Source organism: Anabas testudineus, chromosome 18, assembly GCF_900324465.2.
Source record: "Anabas testudineus chromosome 18, fAnaTes1.2, whole genome shotgun sequence".
NCBI lineage: Eukaryota > Metazoa > Chordata > Actinopteri > Anabantiformes > Anabantidae > Anabas > Anabas testudineus.
In genome coordinates this window covers 22,688,589-22,716,528 of record NC_046627.1, presented here as the reverse complement: position 1 = coordinate 22,716,528, position 27,940 = coordinate 22,688,589, and the positions used below count along the sequence as shown (strand labels likewise).

General features: G+C 42.6%; 1 protein-coding gene across 1 annotated transcript; it reads left to right on the top strand.

Moving 5' to 3' along the window:
- Window positions 1-576: 576 nt before the first annotated feature.
- Window positions 577-27,393, top strand: zgc:109889 (WH2 domain-containing protein). The gene is made up of 11 exons (XM_026352501.1): window positions 577-751; window positions 12,642-12,786; window positions 13,943-14,077; window positions 16,634-16,787; window positions 16,895-17,012; window positions 18,196-18,264; window positions 18,815-18,859; window positions 21,175-21,308; window positions 21,953-22,255; window positions 23,014-23,429; window positions 23,631-27,393. The coding sequence occupies exons 2-11, from the start codon at window positions 12,654-12,656 to the stop codon at window positions 23,786-23,788; spliced, it is 1,665 nt and encodes a 554-aa protein (XP_026208286.1). The 5' UTR covers window positions 577-751; window positions 12,642-12,653; the 3' UTR covers window positions 23,789-27,393.
- The last annotated feature ends 547 nt before the right edge of the window (window positions 27,394-27,940 follow it).

Sequence of the window (27,940 nt, the reverse complement as noted above, 5' to 3'; positions counted from 1 at the left end):
CAGTCAGTGGGTCACCAGTCTGTATGTGTGTATGACTGTATGTGTAAAATATATATTTATTCATTTTTTATGTTTCATTAAAACAGGCAACACAGATAAACATGAAATCGATGAAGGGAAGCCATTTATTTCCATGTCAGTAACACTAAAACAGAGGAAGACATTTTATCTATATGCAGATTTAGGACACCATCATTCTGACTCATTTTTCTACTGGGACTAAAGTTAGGATTTAAATCTAAATTTGTCCAAATCCAAAACGTGATATCAACCCCCTTTTGACGACTGATTAAAACACACACAAAAAAACGATTATATAATAATTATAATATTAATAATAACAGTGTATATTGTTTACGATTGCAATACTAAGATGTACGCATAGTTTCCCCTTAATGAGGTTAGGAGGAGTTTTATTTTGAAGTTTATGTCGGAAGTGGTTTCCGTGCGTCTGCAGCTTGACGCTCGTCAGGTCCGCGGACGCTGCCTTGGAAACGACATACATCCAGTCCATGCAGCTGGGTTGCGAGCAGGGACCCAGATTTGCTCACTTCAAAGGCTTCCGCTTCTCTCCTCCTCTTCCTCCTCCTCCTCCTCCTCCACCTCTCTCCATCCTTCCATCCATCCATCCATCCAGGCAGCCCTTCTCCTCCGAGCTGCGAACATGGACGGTCTGAAATGAAGAGCTGAGGGGGAGGAACGGAGAAAAGCAGTTCAGCGAGCGACCGAAGAGCGAGGAGGTGACGGCCAGGTAAATCTGATCGGCTCTTAAATTGGATTTGCATGTGGCAGCGGTGGCGTGGACACATGTCTCCTGCGGGAGCACGTACGAGGAGGGGAGGGCGCGTTTGTTATTGTTATTGCATCGTAAACACACACACACACACACACACACACACACACACAAAAAGATGCATGCTTGTTAATTCGAGCCACATTTATCCACAGGCTTGAATCTGAATGATCCTGCTTTTCCCCTGTTGTAATCGTCGTTTTGTGCGCACTGGCCAGCTCTCTCTCTCTCTCTCTCTCTCTCTCTCTCTCTATCTCTCTCTCTCTATCTCTGTCTTTCTCTCTTTCCGTTCCGCCTGCAACAAAATGTCACCAGTTGGTTGAATGTGTCATAGGATTTGGCAGCAGACAAGCTTGTGGCTCGGTGTCGACTAGAAAGAGAGCAGTGGGGTTTATTCAGGAGGTGTGCAGAGGATTAGTCGGTGCCAGGGATCCTCGGTGTCTGTCAGTGCTGCTGAAGGAACGTGTTCTTCATATGAAATGTCTGCATGGAGATGTGTCTTTTAACTGCACACTAAATGTGTTTGCACCCTGCTCATGTATTACTCCTCCTCTAAATTAGTGAACCCGGTGTATCTCTACACATGTAGATATTCACAATGCATTAGAAATCATTTAGCATCATGCATGACTTTCTCCTCATAGTCTATGTGTGATGCAGTTATTGTGGCTCCTGCTGCTGCTGCTCCTGTTGCTCCTCCTATAGTTGCAGCTTAGCCTTAAACTTCAGCCACCTGCTGGGGACTGGTGCATTTGTGGAATACGTTACCTGCGTAACGTCTTACGAGTTGTTTTAGAATCACCTTAAGTCAAGCTCTGGGATCTTGACCGCTGTTCTGTGGAGCAAATAATTAACGAAGTATCCAGAACTGTTTTTCAGCAGATGATTATGCAAATGATCCTTAGTTGTAGCCGTAAGTGATACTAACAAGAATATCTGTCGTCTGATGTGAACTCCCGTCATGAATCATGTTCAGATGTTCATTTGGGTCATTGGTGCAATAAAATGCATAAAGTATATGCATTTATTTCTAAATGAAAGCTGTATGACATACTGTATGTTGTTGTGTGCAGGATCTTTCCCAGTGTTCCTCCTCTATTGCTGACATTTGTTACATGGAAGTAAGTTAGAGGAAAACTAACAGCTCTACTGAGTGCTGATTAGTCATTGTATATTTTACACCTAATGTTACAGTTGTGCTTGGACATAAAAAGGCACAAGAGCGAATTTGACACAATGCTAATATTCTGACTGGATGAGATGAGTTCGTAGATGACTGTGAGGGCCGTGTCAGTTTAACCTGTTCATGAACAACCACTGGAAATAACCACAATGTCATTAACACATATAGTGAGTCTAAGTCTGTGAAAAGCAACTGTGCTCTCCAGTCTGCATTCCAGCCCGGCTGAAGAGTGATTAGATAATAGGTTTCCTTTTGTGTGTGTGTGTGTGTGTTTGTGTGTGTGTGTGTGTGTTTGCGTGTGTAAAAGAGAGAGAATCCGCCACACAGTACAGAGTTGTATTCATGAGAGACGGTGCTCAGACAAGCTTGCGCTGATTCCTTACATAAGCACATCGTCTAGAAGCGATGGCGAAAAAAAAAAAGGCCGAGCGTAGAATAAGCATAAAGCGGACACAGACACACACACACACACACAGACACACACACACTGATGCATGGGCATACACACACAAACATTTGCACACAGGGAGGCGAGCAAAGACAAAGCAGCGGTGACTCTGTGCTGGTGGACAAAGGGCTCAGGGCCACAAAGGGATGTTTTTGAGGCGCTTTCAGCAGCTTTTGACAAACACCATTCACATTTTTTCCCCCAAGGGGAGTTTGCGTGAACTTGCAGATTTTTATTTCCTGTCCCGAACACAACCTGCTGTACAGAAGTTATTCGCATTTTAATGGGTTAATTCACTGAGATGCAGCTTTGCTAATTTTGCTAAATACACAGTTTCACCAACACATAGAAGGTTTTGCATTTAACAACTCCCAATAAAAGAAAAGTTACAGTAGACAGTCTGGGAAACAGGTCTTAGATTTATTTATAATAATTTGATGAGACGCTCCATCATCACCACTATTGGTGACTCTGTTAACTCCAATTGGCTTGTAAAGCACCATCACTTTGTCCTTTTGCTTCACATCTCCCAGTGTCTTTTGTCCAGGTTGAATATCTGGTCGGCTTCAATAATTTAGATGCTTGCACTTGAAGTTGAAGCTTACAGGGTCTCAGTATCATCACTCAGAGAATAAATACATAAATTGTCCACTGTGTAATTTCCAAAGTGGATGGCTGCCAGCTGGAGAACAGCTTCCCGTCTTGAATTCGCTGTTCATTTTTTGTCTCCCAGCACCTCCCGGGCTCTTTGCTTGAGATTTGAAGCAGCTCAGCCGTTTCTCTGATCAACCACGGAGGATGATTAGGAATCCAGAGAATGTTTTTACAATCATCTTTATCTGAGGAGTCAGCCAGCTAGAAGACCCTGTCAGTCCCTCGGTAGAAGACATACAATACATTTTCCAGATGTTCTCTCTCATATGGACATGCTATTTATCCTCTCAGAGGAGTACGTTCCGCTCCTGAACCTTCAGGCTGTCCCTCGGCCTCGTCTTTAACACGCATCTGGATGCTTTAAACACTTCCAGGTGAAAGACAGTGGGAGTCGATGGTATTATTTAAACATATCTCAGCCTTCCTCAGATTTTCCCCCTTGAACTTATCGTCTCTTCAGTGCATCTTTTTGTGGCTAATGGTTCGAATTAACGCTGAATATTTAATTCACTGCAGCGTCTTCAGGGGCCACTCAGCCTGAGTGATGTGGCCACTCAGAGATCTGCTTTGGGGCTGTTCATGGTTTGAATAACCATCCTGCATATTGAATGGGACGTGGCTTCTCATGGGTCTACCATACAATATATCCCACTCGTCTCCATTGTAACACGGCATGCTTAGAGTAGCATGTTAAAGGTACTAAGTAAATATAGAAGATGTCTCTTATGCGCATGGAAGGAGTGAAAGCAACAAGCAGCAAGCATTTTAGTGTCATTACAGTTATATTTTTCTAGATAGTGTTATCAAAGACAGAGCTCTGTTGAACTCCTATCAAGTGTAAATGCTTTTCCAGTCAGGGACTGCTACCAGCATTTGGATGTACATCATCATGTATACATAGATGCTATCCAGATGTTGTGGTATTCTTATACAAACCCTACTTGTGCTAATTATAAAACAATGAGTGGATTATCAAAGTAGGTAATCATTTCAGGTGCAATCGTTCACTGTCAGTCCACAGATGAAGTCAGGGGTTAAAATCGGCCTAATAAAAGGTGCTAACCAAACTAGCTGTTGGCAACATCGTCTCGATGTTACAATAGCAGGGACCTGACATTAGTTTTAGATAATCTTAGTGCAGTGATGCAGGAGGAAGCCTTACACAAGTGATAGTGTAGCCTCCGAAAACTTCCCTTAGTTTAAACTTTAATCCAGACTGTAAGTGATGAAGATGTCAACTCAAAACTGCGCAGAGCCGCTTGGATTTCATTTGATAAATGAAAAAAGAAACAACCATGCGTTAAAGCAAGTCATTTTCCGTCCATATCTTTCTGATGATGCTTGTGTTGCATTAGCATGAACTCTACTGCTGGCTGCCCTGTCAGACTCCATTTATTACACACTTACTTCTGCATCACAACTCTACAGGTCCTGACAGAAAAAGGAAGCATTTAGTTTTACTGTTTTCAGGAAATCTATTTATCCTAAGCACTAGTTTTTTTGTTTATTTGTTTGCTGCTGGGATTGCTGCCAGGTTGGGTTTTCTCCCAAATTTGCAGAGAGCGTCGTCTTCCCTCCACCTAGACATCCGTCCTCATGCATTAACTGCATGGGCTTTTGCTGTTTTATCCTCTGCTGGATGATGCAAAGTGCGAGCAAGGCCAGTGTATTGACGACACATGGATGTGGGCATTACACCATACAGTGACGCTGATCAGCTCAAGTATACCTCAGTTTGATGTTGTGATGATGTTGCTAAGCCAGTCTCCGGTGTCTCTGTGAGAATCATTTTACACAGAATTCCCCATCCGTTATTTCTGCCCTCACATTTCCCAGCCACACCCGTGAAAGTCGGCCTTACTCAGCGATTTTCAAGCTCGTGATCGATAAGTCTGCAGCAGCACGGTGATTTTTGCTAGGGACAGTGTTTGGGTGTTCATGTGCGGGTGTGTCTGGTGTTTTTTTTTTTCTGACCTGTCTTGACTGTGTGTTTATTGTGTTAGCTAGTGTATTTTAATAAGCGTAACACAATACATTCATTGATACCTGTGCTTTCTTCACTGTCCACAGGGAGTTCAGACACTAACATTGTATACATTAACAGTAATGAATCAATTGACAGTTGTTAGACCCTGAATGTGTGTTGATTCAGTTATTTGTTCCTGATTAGTCTGACACATTATTTCCTTGATCATCTGATAACTTCATTAATTATTTCATCCGGGAAATATCAGAAAAATAGTAACAAATCTCCACTGCAGTCCTGTCTTCAGATACAGTCCAAATAGCAGTAAGACGAGTGGTCAGTATGACCTTATTGAACCAGATATTGAGTAACCTGATGTCAATAAACTTCATATAATGCATAAACAGTGCAGCTCATATCAGGCTTATGCTCATCAGTCCATCTGGTCTGTGGTGGTCTATACCACAGAGACCACATAAGTGGAAGACGTAACACTGGCGACTAAAGCTTCCACTCAACTTACTGCTGCTCAGTGGGCAGCTTGAATTTCACTCAAATATCAACCCCTCCCTTCCTATGAGACAGTACTGCAGACATGTGTCCACAGTATGATTTCTTTTGAGCTAATCTGTATAGTTTTAGTTTATGAGGACAGGCAGGCCTCCTCTACCAGAGTCATGACTGGTAATAGTGGTGCATCTTTGCACCACACCAAGTTGTGTGCCTCTGGTTCCTCTCTCAGTCTTTGTCCTGTTCCACCTCCCAACATTAAAGTAGGAGCAGGGAAATTGGGACAGTGTGACACACCACATCTCAGCCTTAATGTGACCTATTTCTCCCTATCTTCATTCCAGTGCTCAGGCCCCACAGTCCAGTCACTCCACACCAGTGGACCCAGTTTGGTGTGTGTGTGTGTGTGTGTGTGTGTGTGTGTGTGTGTGTGTGTGTGTGTGTGTGTGTGTGTGTGTGGTCACATGGTTCTGCCGGATGACTTGTTGCAATAATGCTGAGGCTGACACATTTAATTGTGAGAGTCGGGGTGAGGAAGGGTCTTTTCTCTCTCTCTCTCTCTCTCTCTCTCTCTCTCTCTCTCTCACACACACACACACACACACAAACACACATAGTGGACGGCTGTAAGCAGTTCAGAAATATTGCATTCACTCTGACCAGTTTACTAACCACTTTAGCGCAGGATAAAAGAGGACTGAATAGATCTGAAAAGACAAAAGGCTTGAAAGAATTTTCTGGTAGCTACCGTTTTGTGCAGCTGTTTAATGTTGTTAGATACGACTAATTTAATGGTTTACAGGAATAAAACTTCCAGCTGCTTAGACAGGATCTTACTAGTGCTTTTGCAAACCACACTTCATTTGATCTATTCACTGAAAATCCAGCCTTATGTCGACAGAGAGTGAGGCGCCAACAACACCAGATGGCGCTGGTCAAACTAGGTATTTGACCACTGTACATCCATCAAAAACCATAGAAGAAGAGCAGATGGAAATTAAAGAAGGGTCTCACAGGTGTGACATGGATGTGATGTGACAGTGTTGATAAAATAGAAAAGGTTAAAAAAGAAAGTGGGGGGGGACTAAGTGGCTATAGTCAGCATGAAAAACACTGAATATATGTGTCACTGTATTTGAGACTCTTTTCCTGGTTCAACTGTCCCGTGTTATTTGGTCACATAAATTGACATACTTGGAAATAATATTAAAGTAAACTAATAAAGAATATACACTGCAATAAGTAGACATAAACAAATACCACTAGTGAATTGCTGATTTGACTGTCCGTGTGTGTGTCGTTGTGCCTTTGGCTCTTTAGTCTCACACCTTAAAATGGCAGTTTCGAAACTCTTCATTTGCATGCCAAGGCACTGTAGACGAACACACACACACACAACTGTCTTTGTCTTTGGCATAATGTGTTACCTAAGCCTTATGCACTTCAGGTCAGCCTCAGAGCTAATTGACATCAGCCTACTGTGTCACCAGAGACATTCTTATCAATTGTATTATTATATATTATTATAGAAAATGAGAAATTTAACCAAAATGTCCTCATGTGTACACACACACACACACACACACGTCAAATGAGAACAAGTGACTGAGCTCCAGCTCTCCATTGCCCTAATATGAACTCTAATCAGTTTCTTCCAGTTCTGCTTTGGCCAATTTCATTTTTCAGCCAAAAAGAAGAAAATACTTCCACAGAAACCATGACAACTCTACAAAACCCGCTGCTGCCGCTCAAAAAAAAAAAAGAAAAACGAAAGAAAGATAGAGAGAGGAAGCAAAAGGCAAACCCTGCTCCTCTCCCATCGGACTCTGTTTTGCATAATTTGTTTTTAGGGAGGATCAGTACAAAAATGGAGGACGTGCCATCATAATTGTGATCATTTTGTACAATGGCTTCTCACCCAAGAGCATCAACAAACGCAGACTTAAAAGAGGGGGAAGTGGGAATTGGGGGGTGGGTGGTAGAGATTTAAGGGATGGAGGAGAAAGGAGGCCAGAAGGAGGCGAGATCCAGTGTGTGGGGGGGTTGGGGTTCAGATGTAATTGTAACTGGAGTCGTGGCGGTTAGAATTTAAATGGTTGCCGTCAGATTTGAGTAATAAAAAAAAAAAAAGAGTTCTTTGTTGCTTTGGTCTCATAAAATGAAGCTGTTTCTGATAAAAGAGCTTTTTCTTTTTTTTTTTTATTTATTTTTCTTTTACTTTGTTCTGCTCTTCATCCGTTGATGCCTTTGTTAGCTGACATTTGGCGGACGACCAGCTAGAGCGCTTCCCTGGCCCCGCAGAGCGAAAACCAGAATAATCCTGACAGGGAATAAAACATCAGCTCTGTTTCACTGTGCTGGCTCACTTAGCTGTTTTCATAGCAGCATCCGCAGTGGCTGTCAGGGTCTGTCTGGGTTTACTTTATTGAATATGCGTCGAGCTGTTTCTTATCAGCTGTACGCGGAGCTGCAGAAGTTGAAATTACCCGATTCCGTAAAGTGGAGGAGCAGAAAATATTGTCACCTTTAAAATGTTGCTTCATATTGTCACCAATGTATACAATATTTTACCTATAGGAGAACAATCCTACAATACTCTGCTCAGAAACTTTTTTTTAGCCAGTAAATTAAATATATTGGACAGTTTTTTTCTTTTTTAAAAATTATTAAATTATTATTTTGTGAGTATGATAGTTGCATTTACACTAACTGGCCCCCGTACCAGAAAGTACCATTCAGAAAATCTACTTTCCAGGTACTCGTTAACCTGAAAATACATTTGTATGCCGCACCAACTAGCTGACACATTAGTGGGAATATCACTTGGCCACTCATGCACTATGTCATCTGATTATACTGTCATGAAGAGGCAGGCCTTGTCATTTCCATTAGTTACTGCAGAAAGCCAATTAGCAGTTATTATACAGATCCCTCCTATGGAGCGGCGGGGGCGTGGAACAGGGTGGAGGGCTGCTCACATTTCTCAGAGCGAACTGTGGTAGATTTAGCTCGGCAACACACAGTAGGAGAGTTTTGTGTGTGTGTGTGTGTGTGTGTAGAGAGATGTGCTAATGATTGTGTGTGTGTCTATGGGCGAGCAGACGGAGCAGTAATAGCATTAGCTGATACTTGCCCGACCGCCTGCAGGAGCGATGAGTTATGTTAAGTACAGTAATTAATAGCATCTGTCTGTATAACTCCTGTATATTAAGTAGTTCCTGTGAAATGCCAGAAATGATTTGCCCTCTACTCAGCTTCATGTCCAAAATAAATTCTACCTCCTGAGTTTAAAACTGGACAAAGTCATTTAGGGTGCTCCCTGGGGAGATGTTTGGGTACAACATCCAAATTGAAGGGTTGGTACAACATCGCAGCACCTCCTCACAAACTGGCTGCAGACAGATTTGGATTAGACGGATGAGTCTTATCTGATTACAACTGTAATTATACCCGCAGCCTTTAAAGCCCGATGACGGTGGGGGGAGGATGTGGAAGAGCAGGAAGAAGGTGTTAAATGTAGGTAGAGAGGAGGGACAACTAAAGAGCCATGACCAAGAGGCACTTTGAACTGTGATCCCAGACGAGCACATTAGTCATGTCATGGTGCAAACTACCTGCAGTTAGAGTCAATGTGTCCTGAAAGTTTTAATGAAAAGATCACAGGTTGGATCATAGATCTGACTGTGGTGTGTACGTCATAAAGCCAGGAGAGCACTAGTTTAGCTGATTGACAAGACAGTGACAGTGTCTTTTTCCACAGTGTCTTTTAACAGTTTCTTCTCATTACAAATCCGACGTTGCCTTTCAGCGTTTCAAGCCGTTGGATAACATTGTCTGTTGCCTTTTCAGTGCTGCGCCTGAACTCTCGTTTGTTGTGTAAGTGCAGGTGTCAGGCTGCAATGAAATCCACTCGAGACCTACTTAGAATCAAATGCTGTCACATTGCTGTCCGTCCTCCCTCCCCTCTCTTTGCTTAACTCTTCGCTCTCTCCGCATCCCCTCTTCTCTCCATCTCTCGCTCTCTCGTACTATTTTCAGAGTCGTGGAGCGGATTCCTCAGTACGTTGCCATGACAACGTTCCCATAGCTACACGACACACTTTTTTGCTTCTCTCCTTCTTCCTCCTTGTCGTCTTGTTACTGCTCTCTATCTCTGTCCTCTGGTCTAAAAAAAGTCCTAATATACAGAATCCAAATCAAAGTCCGTCATCACCCTGAGTTACCACATGTCAGGTTAAAGTTCCCCTGCAGAGGTCTCAAATAATGCGTTGCTTGGTGTGTTGCTGGTATTCTTATACTGTATAATTAGTAAATAAATAATTACTTATAGGAAATAAATAAATAATTATTAAAAACATTATAAATCATAATTATTTGTATTATATTATACTGTCAGTGCAGTGGTGGTGGCTTTACAGTCATAAGAAGTGGGTGTGAATGGTTGAGTAAAAAGTCAGTTTTACTGTGTCTCCTACTGGAGGCAGATGATTCTGGATGTACAAAAAAGGATTTTGTCGTTTTCAGCATTAATTTGTCACAAAATCTGATCTAATCTCTATCTAAGTCAAGAGTATTAACAAATGTGCTGTGCCTATTATCATCATTTTCTTTTTCCTGGTAGTGTAGCCACAGTCCCAAAGTGTCTCCATTTGTAGATTGTTTTCTTAACTGTCGACTGGTGAATTTCTACCGTCTTTTAAATCACTTTGTAACCCTTTCCAGCTTTATGTAAATCAACTAATCTTGATCGTAGATTCTCTGAAAGCTCGTTTCTGTGAGGCATGGCTAACATAAGTTTATTGTAGACTGATGTCAATTTGCTCTGACGCTGACCTGACTAAAATAAGCGCCTTTAAGTTCAAATGCTGTTAATCTGTGTGTCAGAGAGAGAGAATCATCATTTCATGTATCTAAACCAGCATCACAAACCCAGAACCCGAACTAAGTGGCCTCAATATCCATCATTCCATCGTCATCTCCTGCTAGACCAGCGCAGAGGCAGGGAATACCTACTCTTGTGTTGAACACCGGAGAGTCTGACAAAGAGATATTCACCCTTACTTACTTATTAATGAAAGCAGAGTGAGAATATAAAGCACAAAAAAAAAAAAGACAAATGGATGAATGGAGAGAGGTGGAGTGATGAAGAGCAGTGCTGAGGTGGGGATTGAGGATGAAGAGGAGGGTGAATGTTTTATTAATCAGCCAGGGTGTTAGATTATTTACAACACCTGGAGGAAAGGCTCGATATTGACTCAAACACAAGACCACACACACACACACATCCCCCCGGGGGGGGGGGGGGGGGGCTCTGTTTCTTAAAACAAGCCAGCACATTTCGAGGCGGTTTGTGTAATTGAATGTCAGAAGCTATTAGAGGGAGGTAGAGCAGGAGAGTGCAAGGGAGAGATAGAGAGACGTAAAGAGGACAAACTAGTCACTTTTTATTGGAGGTGAAGTGTGTGTGCGGTTCAATTTAGACAAACAAATTAAGGAGGAATGGATCACATCACAATTCGTGCCCGATAAGTGTGTAAATCGGCGTCAGAATCGATGTCACGGCTCACTATTAGCACGTCTTTTACCTCCAAGATTCAGTTTCTAACACACTGACACACACACTCACACCTTCATTCTTGTGTTTGTTTGTTGTTGTTGTTTTCTCTCTGCTGTCTTGGCTTCATTTCTCCACAATATTAATTGTGCCTGTTATTATATTAGAAGCGTGGGACAAAAGTGTGAGACTGGCGCGTTTCCAGAGCACTGACCTGGGAGCACACACACACACACACACACACACCTCCCACATGCACATATGCACGGCCCTTCACGTGTGCGCGGTGAGAACGCACATGCGCCAAGAAGTCGCTCGCACCTTTGAAATGTCTGAGCCACACAGATACACAAAAAGAGACTTGGACACATTCTGGTGCACACGTACACACACACACACACACACACACACACAAAATCATGGCCCAGAAATAACAAGCGTGTCCCACATAGAGAGTTCACTTCAAACTGAGAAGAGCCCAGCGGTTTCCTCTCACGTGTTCGCCTCTCTCGCTGGCTCGCGTTCGCTTGGACCCAACTTTTCTCTTTCTGTTATAGTAGAATGTTTCAAAATGTATGATTACGACAAACGGACCTTTAATTTTGGCGGTGAGAGTTCACTGTAACTTGTTTTTCTTTGGTTAGCAGAAATAGTTGAAGTCCCCATTCTAACCAATCAGAGTAGCTTCTTATTTATGCCATAATAATTTCATCAGGCCTGTACAGTTGCTGTAGAGCAGGGCAGAGGGACGGCTGGGTGGAGCAGCGATTCTTAAAGGTTTCAAACTCAATTGTCTCACCACTTACAAAAAAATCACACAATTTCAAGGTGATTTCAAATCTTTGTCTTCTGTTAGATACTGTGTAGGAAGTTTGTTTCAGCCATTGTGGCGTTTTGGATGTGATCAGTAACCACATTTCAGTGAATAAATTGTAAAGTTTTTCACGTTAGTTCAGGTTTTGATAGAGATGACTCACATCATGCTGCATACATGATCTATACAGTGTGTACAGTAGTTCTTGCCCTGAGGGGTCTGAGACAGTCTTTCTGTGACCTAGCACACACTCTCCCCTGTCACTCTCTGGCTTTCAGCATGACCCCCCCCCCCTTCTCTCTGTCCCTGGCGTTTTTATTTTTTATTTATTTTATTGTGCTCGCAGCTCATTAGCACCATTTAGAAACTTCCTTCCGGCTCATTTGGCTCTTGGCTCATCTCGGCCGCGCTGACATGAAGCAGTGTGTTGAGCGACTGCGCCCCACGGTGGATGTGACGTCTCCATCAGTGCTCACAGTCGAGCACCGACCAATTTTTTTAGCTCAGCTTCCTTCGTTCTTTCTGATCTGTCAGGGTGGGGTTGACGTATTGTTAATGTACTCTTTCTTTTCCTCTTTTAAACGCAGTTAGCAAACAAATGTCAAATCATGTACCATAGTATACAGTCATGCAGCATCACAACATTTCCAGGTTGTAGTGACAGTTGATGTTTCACCGTTAACTAATCATCTTTCTCTCCGTCTCTGTCGGTGACTCAGGTGTAGACCAGCATGCCTTTGGTGAAGAGGAACATCGAGCCCAGGCACCTGTGCCGCGGGGCCCTGCCAGATGGGGTGACTAGTGAGCTAGAATGTGTCACCAACAGCACCCTGGCAGCCATCATCAAACAGCTGGGCAGTCTGAGTGAGTGGAATTGGTATTAAATTCAACTGTGGATGAACTTTGAACTGCATTGCACTGATAACCAATAGTGAGCTGAGCCAGGGAGTTCAGAATGGGAGAAAAGAGTTTGATGGAGCCTGTTAATATATAACATGCTGCCTGCTGTGACTCAACAGTAAAACTGCTTTCAATAACCAGCGTGTCAATAACTTCCCTATACCTCTTGAATATTTTCACACATGTACCTGTAGCTCTTGCAGATCTTCACAAGTCCTGTGCAACAACATGAGAGGAGAGAGCGTTCCCCAGCAGAGAAACCATTGAGCAGAAAAGTTCAATTTGATTAACAGTTAGGAGCTGAATTAAATTCGGCGACAGCTCGCTGCAAATGTGTGAATGCTCTACCTCTGCTCCATCTGTCGCGCTGTGGGCAGAGAGACGAGACGAGACAGAATAAGAGAGGAGGAACAGAGATGAACAGACATTGAGGGTACGCTTCAGGTGTTGGCCTACACGTCTATACATTTTATTTGGCTTGGAGCTGGCGGCGCTGTTGAGGAAGGCTGGATTTCTGCACCTGAATCACGGCATTCTGTCACGCTCACACGCACCGGCACGCTCATTAAGACACATAAAGGCTCCTTTTTAAGTATGCAGCTGGACAGGTGCACTGCAGGAGGCAGCCCGTCCTGCTGAGACAGACAGAGGGAGGAGGAAGAGGAGGAACAGCACAAAACCCCATGCGGCATTTTTAAAGGCAAAATTGTTAAAAGATGCTGGTTTTAGCTTCTTAAAAGATCATTTTTTCCATAAAAAGATGAAAACCAACAATGAAATGCATCTGCTGCACTTACTGTAAAATCTGTGAATCCTCTAAAACTACTAAAAGTACATCAGTGAGTCAAATCACTGCAGTGGGCGACCTTCCTTTACAAACACTATGACTATAGTGTTTGGTAATAAAATAGTTCAAACAAGGTAGTTATTATTATTATTTATTTATTTATTTTATTTTTGTATTTTTAGTTAAAAAACAAGTTAGAGCAACCAGAATTAATTAAATGGGTGTGAACCAAACTGAGCATTTAGAGAATTGTACACTCCTTTTCAAAAGATAATAATTTGAATATTAAATCTGTGTGTGTGTGTGTGTGTGTGTGTGTGTGTGTGTGTCCAGGTCGCCATGCCGAGGACATCTTTGGAGAACTGTTTAATGAAGCCAACAGCTTCTACCTGAGGATGAGCAGCTTGCAGGAGAGAGTGGACCAGCTGGCTGTGAAAGTCACCCAGCTCGACTCCACGGTGGAAGAAGGTAGGGGCTCTTTTTGTGTGTGTGTGTGTGTGTGTGTGTGACCCTCTTTACAATGAGTGCTATTCAAGCACACAGTTTGTTTGTTTTTTGTGTGTGTGTGTTTGCACATGCTGTTAATCCTTAAATGTGTTGTGGTTTGAGAGCAGGACGCTGTGTGTGTGTGTGTGTGTGTGTGTTTGTTTGTTTGTACAGTGTGAGTCAGATTCATTATCTCCATCACTAAGCTGTTCGCCGACTCTCTTGATGCAGTAATTGATAGTCGTGCACACGCTGTCAGATCCAGTTGTTGCTCATCGACGGGTTTCAGAGCTGGATGCGGTCGCCCCAGAGGGTCCAGCTGAACTTTATCGTGACATGTCAGGGAGCCTAGTCATGCCTTTTCCCTTCCGTCTTTCATTGCACGTTGCCCTCTTTCTTTTGTTTTCTCTTCCATCTACTTCTTTCCTCCTTCATCCCTCTCTCCTCTGTTTATTCTCCTCCATTCGATCCATCCCTTTGCCCCTTCAGTTTCTCCCTCTTTCCTAAAAGTCTTCACTAGCGTTTTCATTCACACACCCCTTTGTTCCCCTCCTCTTCCTCACCGTTTCTTCCTCTCTGTTTTATTATCTTCACTCATCTCTGTCGCCTCTTCTCTCACTCGTTCCACACTCCTCTCTCTCTGTCTTTGCTGATACTGCCTAGTCATTCTGCAGCACGGCGGCTCAGACATAGAGAGGAAAAAGCAAAAGCTCAGCAGTCCTCTGTCTTATGCTCCCCTTTCTCCCCCTCCCCTCTTCCTCTCCCACTCCTACTCCTCTTTACCCCGCTCGCACTCTTTTCATCTTCTCCTTCCTCCTACGCACCAACCATTCGTCTGTCCTTCACTTCCTACCACATATTTACGCCCTCTGTTTTTCTAATGATGTCATTTTGTTCCTCGTATGTGCTCTTTCCCCACCACCTCACTCTGGTCTTATTTCTCTAAACTGACACGGCAAGTGATAGCATGAATGTTTTATGATTGTGAGAAAGGAAAAAAGGAGGAAAGGAAGAAAAGGACAGTAGAAAACAAGTAAACAAAGGAAGGAAGAGAGTTGGAAATGAAATGAAAATAGGAAGAGGAAAGCAAAGGAAAAGGGGATAGGAAGGTATAAAATAAAGATAAGAAATAAAGGTAGAAAATTACAATTAAATGAAAAGCTAAGAAGGAATGAAAGTGAAAAAGCAAGAGCAGAGAACATTAATTAGGTCATTTATTACATTCATACTTCTTTATGAACAGTAATCATCATATTTAATATGCACATACATGAGCTGAGAGGAAGAGGAATGTTCAAACCAGAACGCATGGTAGAGGGATGAGAGGCAGAGCAAAGGAGCTACTGGAGGAAGGGAGAGATAGAGCGTGTGTGTGTGTGTGTGTGTGTGTGTGTGTGTGTGTGTGTGCGCGCGCGTGCATGGCGAGAGAGAGAGAGCGAGCTAGAGGTCTCTTTGAAGATGTGTCTGAATGAAAGTTGCATTAGCTGCTAGTGTTGTGGATTATTCATTTGGCCGCCGGGACCGAAGCTTAGCGGGGAATGATCAAACACCGAGCAGGCACACATCTGTACACGCACACACGCGCACACACACACACGGATCAGCTAAGCCACTAGGCATCTGATGGTCGCTGGTTCAATCCCCAGCCCTGCAGGATGGGCGGGGCAAGTGAAATGGCTTGATTTATTTTCTCTCTCTGTCTCACAGTCGCACATTAAACTGGCTCCTGTTGTAAGTGTAAAAATCATCCTACCATAGCAAACAAAGCCTGGTGTAATTACACACATACGCACAATCTAGGTATCACCTAATACGTTACATCCACACACACAGTAGGTAAGTAAGTACGGAGCAGAGTGACAGACACGTGGTAATCCAGTGCTACAGGCAAGACTAATCTGTTCCTGCTGTTCCATTATCACCTTCTCTCTCTGTGTGTGTTTGTGAGGCTGCTAAATGTCACCTGTGTGTGTATCTGTTGGTATGTTTAGACATACAGTACAGGCATATCAGTCTTTGAGTGACACAATCAACCGTTCATGTTGTTTCTTTTTTATTAGAACATTGGAGAACAATAAACAATATGTAGAATTAACCACGATTTTAAGTTATCTGAATATTAGTCTTAGTCTCTAATCTTTCCAAACTGTTTCCTTTAACAACGTAAACACATATACACTCAGATAGTGTTTATTTCATTGAAATATTAACATCATAGCTCCTCTAAATTGCCTAGTTATGCTACCTTAGCAAATTCTCAAGTGCTGTCTCAAAAAAGATGTTTTCCTGCTTCTTCCCCACAAATTATGACTTAGTTCATTTGAACTGAGAGCAGAGGTCAAAGGTCACCATCGTACATTCAGGCTTTAGCGGCTAAGCTGACAGTTGAAGCGTTAAAACATCTTGTTTGGAGGGATTACGTTGTCAAATATCATTAAGCAGGAACAGTGTATGTGGCCTAACTGCTAATAAATGTTACTGTGCTCAGACTTGACTAAATGGAGAGTTCAAACTTCTTCCTCCACTATCTCCTTCCAGTGTCCCTGCAGGATATCAACATGAGGAAGGCCTTCAAGAGCAGCACCATTCAGGACCAGCAGGTTGTGTCGAGGACCTCTGTCCCCAACCCCGTGGTTGAGATGTACCATCGCTGCGACAAACCTCCCCCACTCAACATACTCAGCCCGTACAGGTCACTAATTTACTGTACCTCTTATTTCCCATTAGTCTAACATTAAATCACAATTCATACAGTATCAATAAGATAATTCTCCTCCATCTCTCTGTTCTTCCGCTCAGAGATGACAAGAAGGATGCTCTGAAGTTCTACACTGATCCCTCCTACTTCTTCAACTTGTGGAAGGAGAAAATGCTGCAGGCCACTGAGGACAAACGCAAGGAGAAGAGACGGCAGAAGGTTCGCTCTCGTGTGTGTGTGTGTGCGTGTGTGTGTGTGTGTGTGTGTGTGTGTGTGTGTGCGTGTGCGTGTGCGTGTGTGTGTGTTTGTTCTTGTTGCTCGATATGCAGAGTAGTGTATATAAGTGGGGGGATTTAGTATGTTTGTGCCATTATGCACACAGTATGCTGTGGTGTGGATGTGTATGATGCGTGTGTGTGTGTGTGTGTGTGTGTGTTTGTATGAGAGGGAACAGTGAAAGAAATTCATCTTCTGCTTTAATTTGCTAATCTGTTTTTTTTTTTACCTGCCAAGTTCTGTCATTTTTTTATGCTGTTATATCATTTTATGCATTCCTAACCATTGAGCTTTGCGTTGTTGTGCTACCGCTTCTTGATACAGCAGGAGTTGGGCATGTTCATTAAACCGAGACAGATACATGGCCAGCGAGCGAACAGTTTATATGATGATACGTGAGCCGCGAACATTTAAACATATTTACACAAAGATATTTGTATAACAAATGACAGCTATTACAGCTTGGCTTACGTCGTAATAGACATTCTCACATAGGTTTTGCTGAGTCTCTCTTACCAAATTAATGACCATGAACAGTAGTTTCCAGTTTTGCGTATCACTGTATTTTTCACCTATGTGGCAAAACTACTTCAACGTCCGTGCTATTATTTTAGAAAGTGAAAATGTCGCCTATAATGATGGTAATCTCATGCTCACTTCTGAATGATAGTTATCTTCTAGTTATTCAGTCAGATCAGACGTTCAGTTCAGCTTCTCTCAGCCAACTCGCGCCCCGGTCATTTTTCTAAACCCTGAACCACTGCTGCTGTATGCTCGCTGCACTTTGTGAATATTTCTGTTCATTTAAATGCTGCTCATGTTTTTTTTCTGTTCCCTCACACCAACCTGGAAAATTGGCAGAGTTAAAAAAAAATCCATTTAGAAACAAAGTTTCACTGTTGGGGGAGAGAAAAAACGACCGGCTGAATAGCAGAGGAAGCTCAGCCGCACAGGATGGATCGTCCGTCTCCACCTTGTTCCTCCTCTCTCTCTTCCTCCTTGCTTTTTCTGATTTATCTTTAGAGTCACCCGGTCTATTAAGACATACGCCCACCTTTCCTCTTCATCCTCCTCCTCCTCTGCTCAGTCTAATGCACCAGCTTGTCTTTCTCCCATGTTTCCGTAGGGCTGTCCGGCCCACCCTGACAGGCCCCACTCCAGACAGGCCCCACCCAGGAGCCCCCTGTCCATCTCTGTAAGACAACCCAGACCCGAAACCCGCCCCCCTCTCCTGCCCCCCACTTCATCCCTGCACACTCCACCAACACCCATTCCCACACATTCACCTATAATGGAGACACTGACACACGTAGATGGAGACACAACAAAAAATATCCCATCACAAGTCACTGGTTGTGTGTTGGTAATACTAAAAGACACTGATACACACACACACACACACACACACACACTCCCCTGTGCTTGTGTCTGTTTGTGTCATGTTGCATTAGCTTGCCCGTGAGCCTCCTTCTAACCCTTTGTGTTTGGCTTGGTTGCTGTTGTGTCCCCACACGTTTTGGGTTTGTCGTCCATTGTCTACTAGTGTGTGTGTGTGTGTGTTGCTGTTGCCTAACGGTGACTGGGTGGTGAGTAGACTAGTTTTTGTTGTAGGCACAATTTACCCCATGGTGAAGGAGCTGGTGGTGTGTGTATTCCCTCTGTACCAGAGAAATCAATACTAAATGACTGAGTGTCTCTCCACTTGTCCATTTGTGTCTTTCTGTCTGTTTCTGTCCCTGTTCCAGGAGCAGCAGAGGCAAGTTGAGGACCCGGGCAGAGAGGTGAAGAAGGTCAGCGCCCAGAAACTGCTATTATATGTGATTTAATCACCCCTTCTTTCTGTAACTAGCATGAAATTGGCAACCAATGAAAAACCTCAAATAGCCATACAGTTCACCTGTTGCCGAAATCGTGGAAGAATTCAATTCATCCAGGTTAGGCAGCTATCATATTAGCCATCATACACTGATCCGCTACAACATCAGATTCATGTTGTGTGGACTGGCGTTAGCATGGAAACATGTATTTGACTAATTAAATTCAATTTGGTCATGATCAACAGGTGTCACAGCCTGCTGTGTATGGGGTGCCTACTGTATGTTGACATTAAAATGTTGTGGCTGATCAGTGTTTGCCTCTAGACTGAAAGGCATTCATTTAATATTTACTCTATAGGATCCAGTTGTTTCCTGGAGAGTAAGTTTCATTCTCCTTGTAAGGGTCGAATTTAAGCTTAGAAATAGAACTTTTTCTCTCCAGTACCTTCAGTATTAGATGCAAAACCTCATAGTGCTAGTGGAAGTATGTGAACCCTTGGAATTAATAACGGCTTCACCCTCTTGGCAGCAAGGACCATTGATTTGTTTTATTAGACTTCATTAGATGTTATTACCCTGTATCATAATCACATTGTGGTAAGAATTTGAGCCCATTCTTCCCGCAGAACTGCTTTAGCTCCGTCATGTTCTTTCGACGTCTCGTGTGTGGCTCTCTCAAAGTCGTTCCATAGCATCTCTGTTAGGTTGAGGTCTGGGCTCTTACTTGGTGACTCTAAGAGGTGGATTTTGTTTTTCTGAAGCCATTCTGTTGTAAACTTGCTCTGGTGTGTTGGGTCATTGTGCTGTAGCATCACCCAACAGAGTTTTCATCTGAGGTACAGACACTCTCATATTATCCTGAAGAATTTTTTGATACACTTGAGAATCCATCTTCCCCCAATCACTGCCAGCTGGCCGGGCCCTGATGCAGCAAAGCAGGCCCAAATTATGATGTATCCTCCACCTTATTTTACGATTGGGATGATGTTTTCATCGTGATATGCGGTGCCCTTTATACACAAGCTGTAGTGCTGTGCACTCTGTCCAAATAGTTCAATATAGTTTCATCCCAAAGTGTCTCACTGTAGACTGGTTTAACTTTGACACCACTTTGTAACCCTTACCAGCTTTATGTAAACCAACTATTCTTGATTGTACATCCTCTGAGAGCTCCTTTTGGTGAGGCATGGCTCACATAAGCGTATTCTTCTTGTGTGGAGCAAACTGAAAAAATTTGTTAGTGAAAGCAGCTCTAATCCACACCTCTAAAATAATTTACTTAACTTGTGCACATCATGCACGTATCACATAATCTTTCTACTGTGAGGTTTTTATGGTTGTTTTCAATAAAGATTTTGTGTTATTATTTTAGGCACATCATATTTATTAATACTCCTGGCTTAGATGAAGATTAGATTACATTTTATGACAAATTAATGCAGAAAACCATCGAATTCTAAAAGGTTCAGATATTTTTTCTTGTCACTGTATATGCATATATATTATGTATGTGTATATATATAGTGATCACTATGAGAAACTATAGCAATAAAATAAAATAGTGCATCACCCACGTTACCAGTGATAATGGCAATGTTTTTTTTGTGTTTGTTTTGTTTTTAATCATCACAAAATGTTCTGTGTTCCAACTTTTTTGGAACATGTTTGAAACTCATTTGATTCCAGTCCCCTAAATTAAAAAGCATTTTGGACGACTTTCCTGGTAGCTTCGCTCTAGTACTTAGCTTGTACGACAGCTTGTAAGGTCTCCACAGTGGTCTCAGTTAAATATCTTATTTTAAGTCATATTATTTGGAGTTTGGACTGTGCCAAATACATTTGGACATGTTCCATGTTTTTTTTCTCTTTTATGAGCCACTGCTTCATTTATTAGTGCCACACACACTGGTTCTAGACATTAGGTAATGCAGGTATATGGTCCCTAAGTAGAAAAGTCTGGTGGGTGCATGAACGAGCCAACAATGAACTCAGCTTTTAATGAGTAAAATAGACGTACAGTGACCAGTGCCAGTAAAAAGGACTCTTTATTACAGCTGAACTATCTTCAGTAAAAATATATTAAAGCCATTTACTTAAGTAAAGACAGTGAGATGCTCTCCAGCATCTGTTAACACAGGTAAGGCAAATTAGCAGTAGCAGAACAAGTAACAATACAACGTCATTTTTTAAATTGAAACATTTGTAGATTTATACCCACAAAGGTTCTCTTATTGTCTGTGACTAGCATGAAATAAAATCTGTACTTTCCTGCTGTTTTATCTTTAAAGGTGCGTAAGGCTCGTAACCGGCGTCAGGAGTGGAACGTCTTGGCCTACGACAAAGAGTTCAGACCCGACGCGAGACTCACCCCCTCTCCGTATCACGGCATGTCCTCTGAAGGCTCCCTGTCCCCTGACAGCAGGTACGCACAGATACATGTGCAGTTTTCCTCTGGGGTCGTACTGTAGCGTGACAACAGTCAGACAAGCACGTCGTTGTTTATATGTCGAGTACCTCCCAGGGGCCATCGACAATGAGACTTGACATGAGAGGCTGACTGGGAATACTCAGACTCAAACACACATATACATGGGTCAGATGTGGTTTTCTCCGTATAAATATAAAAATGTAACTGTCTCAAAAAGCTATGGAGAGGAAACACTGTGCACATTGTTACACAGACTCTCCAGGTATCCCAGTTACACACAGAAATAACCATGAATCTGTAAAATGGGATAAGACAGTGGAGGTACCTATGTACTGATGTATCCTGCAAAGCTCCATCCTGCCCTCTGCTGGAGAAAGCAAGTCAGAGCACATACTGTATTTCATGTGGACACAGTTTGAACACATCAAACCCTTTTAAATATTTTAGTAGGGAAGTAGGGAATAAAATAATCAGTACACACGTATAAATGTGAAATGTAAATCCATATGAAAGTATTATTGAGTTATATGTGGTCAGTGGCAGTATTTTAGGTGCTCACTACAAACTGATCATACTTATTGATCACCTTTTACTTTCATGCCTCATAACCGACCACCTGCTCATGTTCCCTCCAACAGGTCAATGGCGTCTGATTCGTACCCAGCCAGCCCCAACCACCCCTCCACACAGGCCCCTAGTGCTGCCCACCCCACTGACCACCACACCAGAGAACACCTCAGCGCCGCGGCCCAGACTCAGTCACTGGATCGAGGCCTCAGGCCGGCTACCCAGCCCCCAGGACCTGGAGGGGCCGCGGCAGGAGGGCGACATGTGGCCTCCCTCGGCAGGACCCCATCAGGGCATGGAGTCCAGGCTGGTGGAGATCCAACGGTTAACGGACCAAGGCAGCAGTCAGTAAAGGACTACAGGGCTGGACACGGGTAGGTTTACTAATCCTCAAGTGGTTTAATGTTCGTCTGCCTAATGTTTGTTTGTTTTATTGTAAAAGTCTTATGTTTTTTTGCTGTTTATATGATTTTCTTCTGTTGATTCTGGTTCAAATTTGCTCGTGATCGAGCTGATGTGCTGCATGACCTGATTAGAAAAGAGTTATTCGATCAGGTATATATAAGTGTCAAAATAACGCAAAACAGTGTTTCATTACTGTTTTCTGTTTAGTTTTGTATGTGTTTCCTAAAATCTTTTTTTTATTCTGTGACCTAGAAATCTCTTTTTAATCTTGGTCTTGAAAGGAGAGTTGGTGGAAAGTGATGTGGATATAATAATAGATCCCACAACAAACCTTTTTTTAAAGTGATGTCTAAACCATCATGTCAACCCACTGCTGCTTTAAATATTCAAATGGAATAGTCTCACCTTTTTAAAATATCGACACCAATGCAAATAGGTGCTATTTAACAGTTGCTAGTTAATTCAGAAATACATAACTAGTCTAAGTAATCAGTGAAATTATTAACTATTAACAATGAGTAGGGCTGGAACCACTGCGTCACCATCAGTTGGGGGCATTCATATTAAGGATTACCTACAATCCGTACTGTCCTTGAATGCAGCACACTACAGCTGCCGCTCATAGACTTGATAGAAATAATAAAAATGTCGAGTATGTCACTTTTTTTATTTGCTGCCACAAACACTTGAAATAACTTTTCCTCTTCCTTCCATTTTCCTCTGCCAGTGGGCAGCCATCCACCATCCCAGAATACTATATCCCTCCCGCCCCTCCCCCTCCTCCCCCAACCATCCCCTCTGCCCAGACCGCCTTCGATTCAGCCACAGCCCCACCCTCCGCTGCCGCCTCTGCTGTCCCCCCCACCTCCTCCGCCCTGTCCCGTCCCTACTCCCCCTCCCCTCCTCCTCCCCCGGCAAACTACGTGCCCTCCCCATCTCACCCACCATCGGGTGCTCCCCCCGCTGCCCCTCCTCCTCCGCCGCCCGGTGCCCCTGCAGGTCACCAGGCTCACCCCTCCCCGCCGCATGCCGCCGTGGGCCAGTCCGCTGTTGATGCAGCGCCCCAGACAAGGAAGTCCACCATGCTGGGGATGATCCCGATGAGCGATGCTCGCTCTGACCTTCTGGCTGCCATACGTAGAGGTGAGTATGTTTTAAGACTGAAGCGTACATACAGTAAGTTATGTTGTTTTTGTTTTGTTGGTATCAAAGTGCTTTTTAATTCATACATTACGTGCGTCATTTTTTTTTTTAACTGCAGCTGAGCAGCAGTTTTATATTTTGTTTGTATAAAAACATTTCTATTAAATGAAGAATGACACGTCCTCCCTTTGTCCCCTCTAGGTATCCAGCTCAGGAAGGTGCAGGAGCAGAGGGAGCAGGAGGCAAAGAGGGAGCCCGTCGGCAATGACGTGGCAACCATCCTATCACGTCGCATCGCTGTGGAGTACAGCGAGTCTGATGACGACTCTGAGCTTGATGAGAATGAGTGGTCTGACTAAATGAAAGTTAAAAGAGAGCACGATAACGACGGGGCTCGGTGGGTGGTGTTGACAGACAATTGGATCGGGGGAAACAAGGTGAACAGTGTGAGGTGGAAACTAGGGGTTTGGTCAGTTTTGTTTATCATTAACATTTCAACACAACAATAAAATCATATCATGTATGTATGTAGTACAATGACACACGCATACTCCAGATCAACTGTTGCAGCCTCTCACTGAGCAACTTTAAGCCTCTACAGCAACAAGTTGATCATTTCCGTCGGCTTGGTTGCCCCTGACAACGTCTCTTTTTGAACTGAAACTGTGGAGGTTTGTGTCTAACCGCCTCGGGGTGTGTGGCACAGTAAAAACACACACACACACACACACACACACACTTACATTCAACACCTTCCCGCCCCCATCAAGTCATTTTTAACCACTTAGACCCGTCTGTGAAAAACGTCGTCCCCCTCCGAACATATCCGAGCGATAATTATTAGCAATATTACAGCAGACTCTCAAACTGTAGGTTGTTAGGACCCTAGCGAGTACGGCGTGGGGGTGGGCGGGTGGACATAATGTGTTTGCAAAACACATGTAATAGCACAAGACAAACTAATTATAGTGCAATCTTAACTTTGCTGCCAAATGTTCAGAAAGAATTGAAGTGAGGAAAATCAGGGAAACATAGCTCAACTTTTCTGAGTCATGCGTGTTTGCAAAACAAATGCACTCTCCTAAAGAGACCACACCAGACTTTTGGGAGTTTGGATCATGAGTCATTTTACCATGAGACAATAGAATCAGCAGCACAGAGATTGATTTTAACGTTTGAGCTTCCTGATTATAAAATTAGGGGCAAAAGATTTCAGGATCTTGTTTGTTAGTGATGGTTTTCCATTGATTATTAAGTATTTACATTCTGTTTTTATGAAATGAATGTAAAGCCGCTGAGCAAAAAACAATATAAAGTTTAGTCTTCAGAGTTTTCTAGGCTCTTTTTTTCTTTGCACAAGAAAAATGTTGGCGTATTTCTCCCCACATCTGTTTTTTCACAGATATAACCAAAATTTCAATTGCACTTATTTTGTTTCTGTTAGTCCCTTTTACTGTAAGACCTATCAGGCCATTGAAGAGGTGCAGCTTTAGTTTTGTTTTATCGGTTGTGGTAGTGAAGCAACGCCTCTGACTGACAGTTTGGATTTTTCAAGCTGGTCTTAACACAATGTCGAGGTGCTTACATGTATGTGACAGTGGGCCTTTGCTGCTAAAACAGCCTCATCGTTACACATGCTGTATCTAATCTCACCCAAAATATCCCTTTAATCTCTAATTTGAACAGGAAGTCTCACTGAGATCAAAATGTCTGTCAAGAAATACAACAAATTATATAGTTTGTTCAAAACAGAATAAACTGTAAAGAAAATCACAATTTACACAGAGTGACTGTGTATTAAGAATAACAAGTAAACTGTTTGAATATAATCTAATAGTTTTAAAGCTTGAAAAGTTCCTTTTACTTGTTTTATAACTAGCAGTTCTCTTGGTTGCTGGTTCTCTTGTATTGGTTCAGGTAAAGTGATGAGGAGGCCAAACTCCCATAAAGTCGGTGCGGTTGTAGAACCCATTCGTTACGACATTGTGATACACAGCGGTTCTCCCACTGAGCCTGTGTGACAGCTGAAACTGTGATGAAAGACGCCACCCACCCAGGTTTACGCTGGTTTGGGAGCGCCACCAGCCTCTACGGAGTTTAGCGATAGCTCATCATTCAGCCTCACGTCACAGCATTGCACAAGCAAGCAAGCTAGTTTATGCTGTTATGTTTTCATTTTTTTTTTTTGTTTTGGTCTCTTGTAGTCATTGATAACTTGAAGCTTAACATTTTAGCCGCCGACTGTGTGCTGTGGTTTTGGTCTTATATAAACGCTTCCATACTTACTCTGAACCGGAGCCGCACTCACAAAGCTTGTCATCCTGGCTCCGGGTCAAAAGTCACGTCCGTGCTTTTCATATGACCTTGCTCACACTCACTGATCCAGGATCAGCACTGCTGTCTGTGGAGGCTTTGTGAACACAGCCCCTGGACTATAAATACATAAGTGTAAGAGACTTGCAACAGTAATATACAGTATGTAATCTATTCCTTTTCAGTATGGGTTTGGTTAATCCTCAGTATGAGCTGATTGGACTGTAGTGCTTTTATAATGTGATTTTCTTCTTCTTTTGTTTTTTTTTAAGATGTGCTGCAGTGAGGTGTTCACTTTGGTTTATTTTAAAGTTTCCTACTGTGTCCGGGCCAGGATGAAGGTATCGGATAAAAAAACAACACCCGCATTAAAGAAGCCAGTTAAAAAGACGATTCCAGCCTTAGATGAATGTGATCTGCTATGGAGCCGAAGCAAATGTCCCACTAATAGGTTTCAAACAACATTTAATGCAGATTTCAAATATTTCCCATTTATTTTATCTATCTACTGAAGAGCTAAGTATTCTGGGAAGTGTAGTGCTATGCATCTTTCTCGTAGCACCACAGCAAACATTTTGCCTCCTTTACTATGAAAAGGCAGAGACAGTTTAAAGTTTTGGGATTTTACAGGTCAAATTTAATTGTCCGTATGTGTTTACTGAACAGTCTATGGCATTGCAGGACCCCAGTCCCTCCAATACTTTATAATCTATGGCCTAAATTACCTTTAACAGTGTTTTCTTTCATACTAAAGTGAATATTAGGGCCTGATCACAACAAAGAAACAGAATACTGTGCAGAGACAAGCTGCTTCACACTGAAATGCTGTGTAAACCTGCATGGGTTTATTGCAGCACTAAGATTTTGAAAGGGATAGGGCTCACGGGTAGTCATTTTGTTGCATATAAATATAAAACAGTAGCTGTACTCTTAAGAAGACACATTTCTAAGGACTGGACAATATGTTAATGGGCTGATGTGGTTCACCCTGATTGTGTGAACTACATTAGGACCTTATTATTAGGATTACTGCAGCTGAAAAAGCACACATGTACAGGCAGAATGTGGATTTGCCATAGATCTGGGTGGGGTTTCACTTTTAAAAAGTGTAAATGTGATGCATTGAATCTGTAACAAACACATATCTGAGGTAAAACACATGACCCAGGTCTAATGGTTGATCCTGTGGTTTTATTGTTATTCAAGAGCCACAGATACAGTACACTCGGTCCTTTAGACATGTTTGAGTCCAACCACTTCCCGTGACCTTTCAGCATCCTGGAACGTGAAGCTGTGACTGTAAAACGTTGACACTTTCTGTCTTGTTTTGGATGTGCTGGTGAAACATTGCTCCACGACTAATACATTTAGGAGAAAAAGTCTTTTGAACACAGAAACAAAAGGCGCCAAAGACAGACGATTCAAATCACCTGTACCTCTGGCGTGTCCGTATCTATGGCTACTGGCTTGTAAGAATACTTGATTATGTGTTGATAATGTGAGAAATGAATCATGTTGTATAGACTTTTGTTAGGGCAGCCTGTAAAAATAAATTTGGGGTTAATAACACCTAGACAATGAAACAAAATAACTGTGTATTGCACACTAAAAGCAACTGTAAGCAAGTATGCATGTAACTATAGACAATAAATGGTGAACAAAATTGTATATCCTGTGCTTTTTTTCCCATCTACATTTCATACATGTCTTTTTTTTTATACTGATGTGTCACTATATCATCTTACCTTTCGTAATTTATTTAGATGACATGTTCTGTTCGATGTCTTTGAAATTTACCCAGCAGTTGTTATCATCTTATGTCAAATCCCATAAATGAGGCAACCATCACTCTGCTTTCTCAGAGTGGCGACACACCCCGTCAGTGTCAACATGGTTTGTTCCAGCTCCGTGCTGTTCTGGGCCTTGGCAGGGTGAAAAGGGGAGCTGATGGGTGCTGTTTGGGAGAGAGGAGTCATTTTGTGGCACAGATGGTGACACAGCAGAAAGCAACAGAGAAAGAGAGGGGTCAGTGGAAAAAATGAAAACAAAGACAAAGACACCTCCATAATAATAAGAGCATATGTGATTCAGTTTCAGAAAGGTAATAAAAGAAAAACCCTTTACTACCAAATGTTGAGGGTGACTCATAGGCACTATATTCCAGTATGTTCCTTTTCCATTTTCATCACTGACTGAAA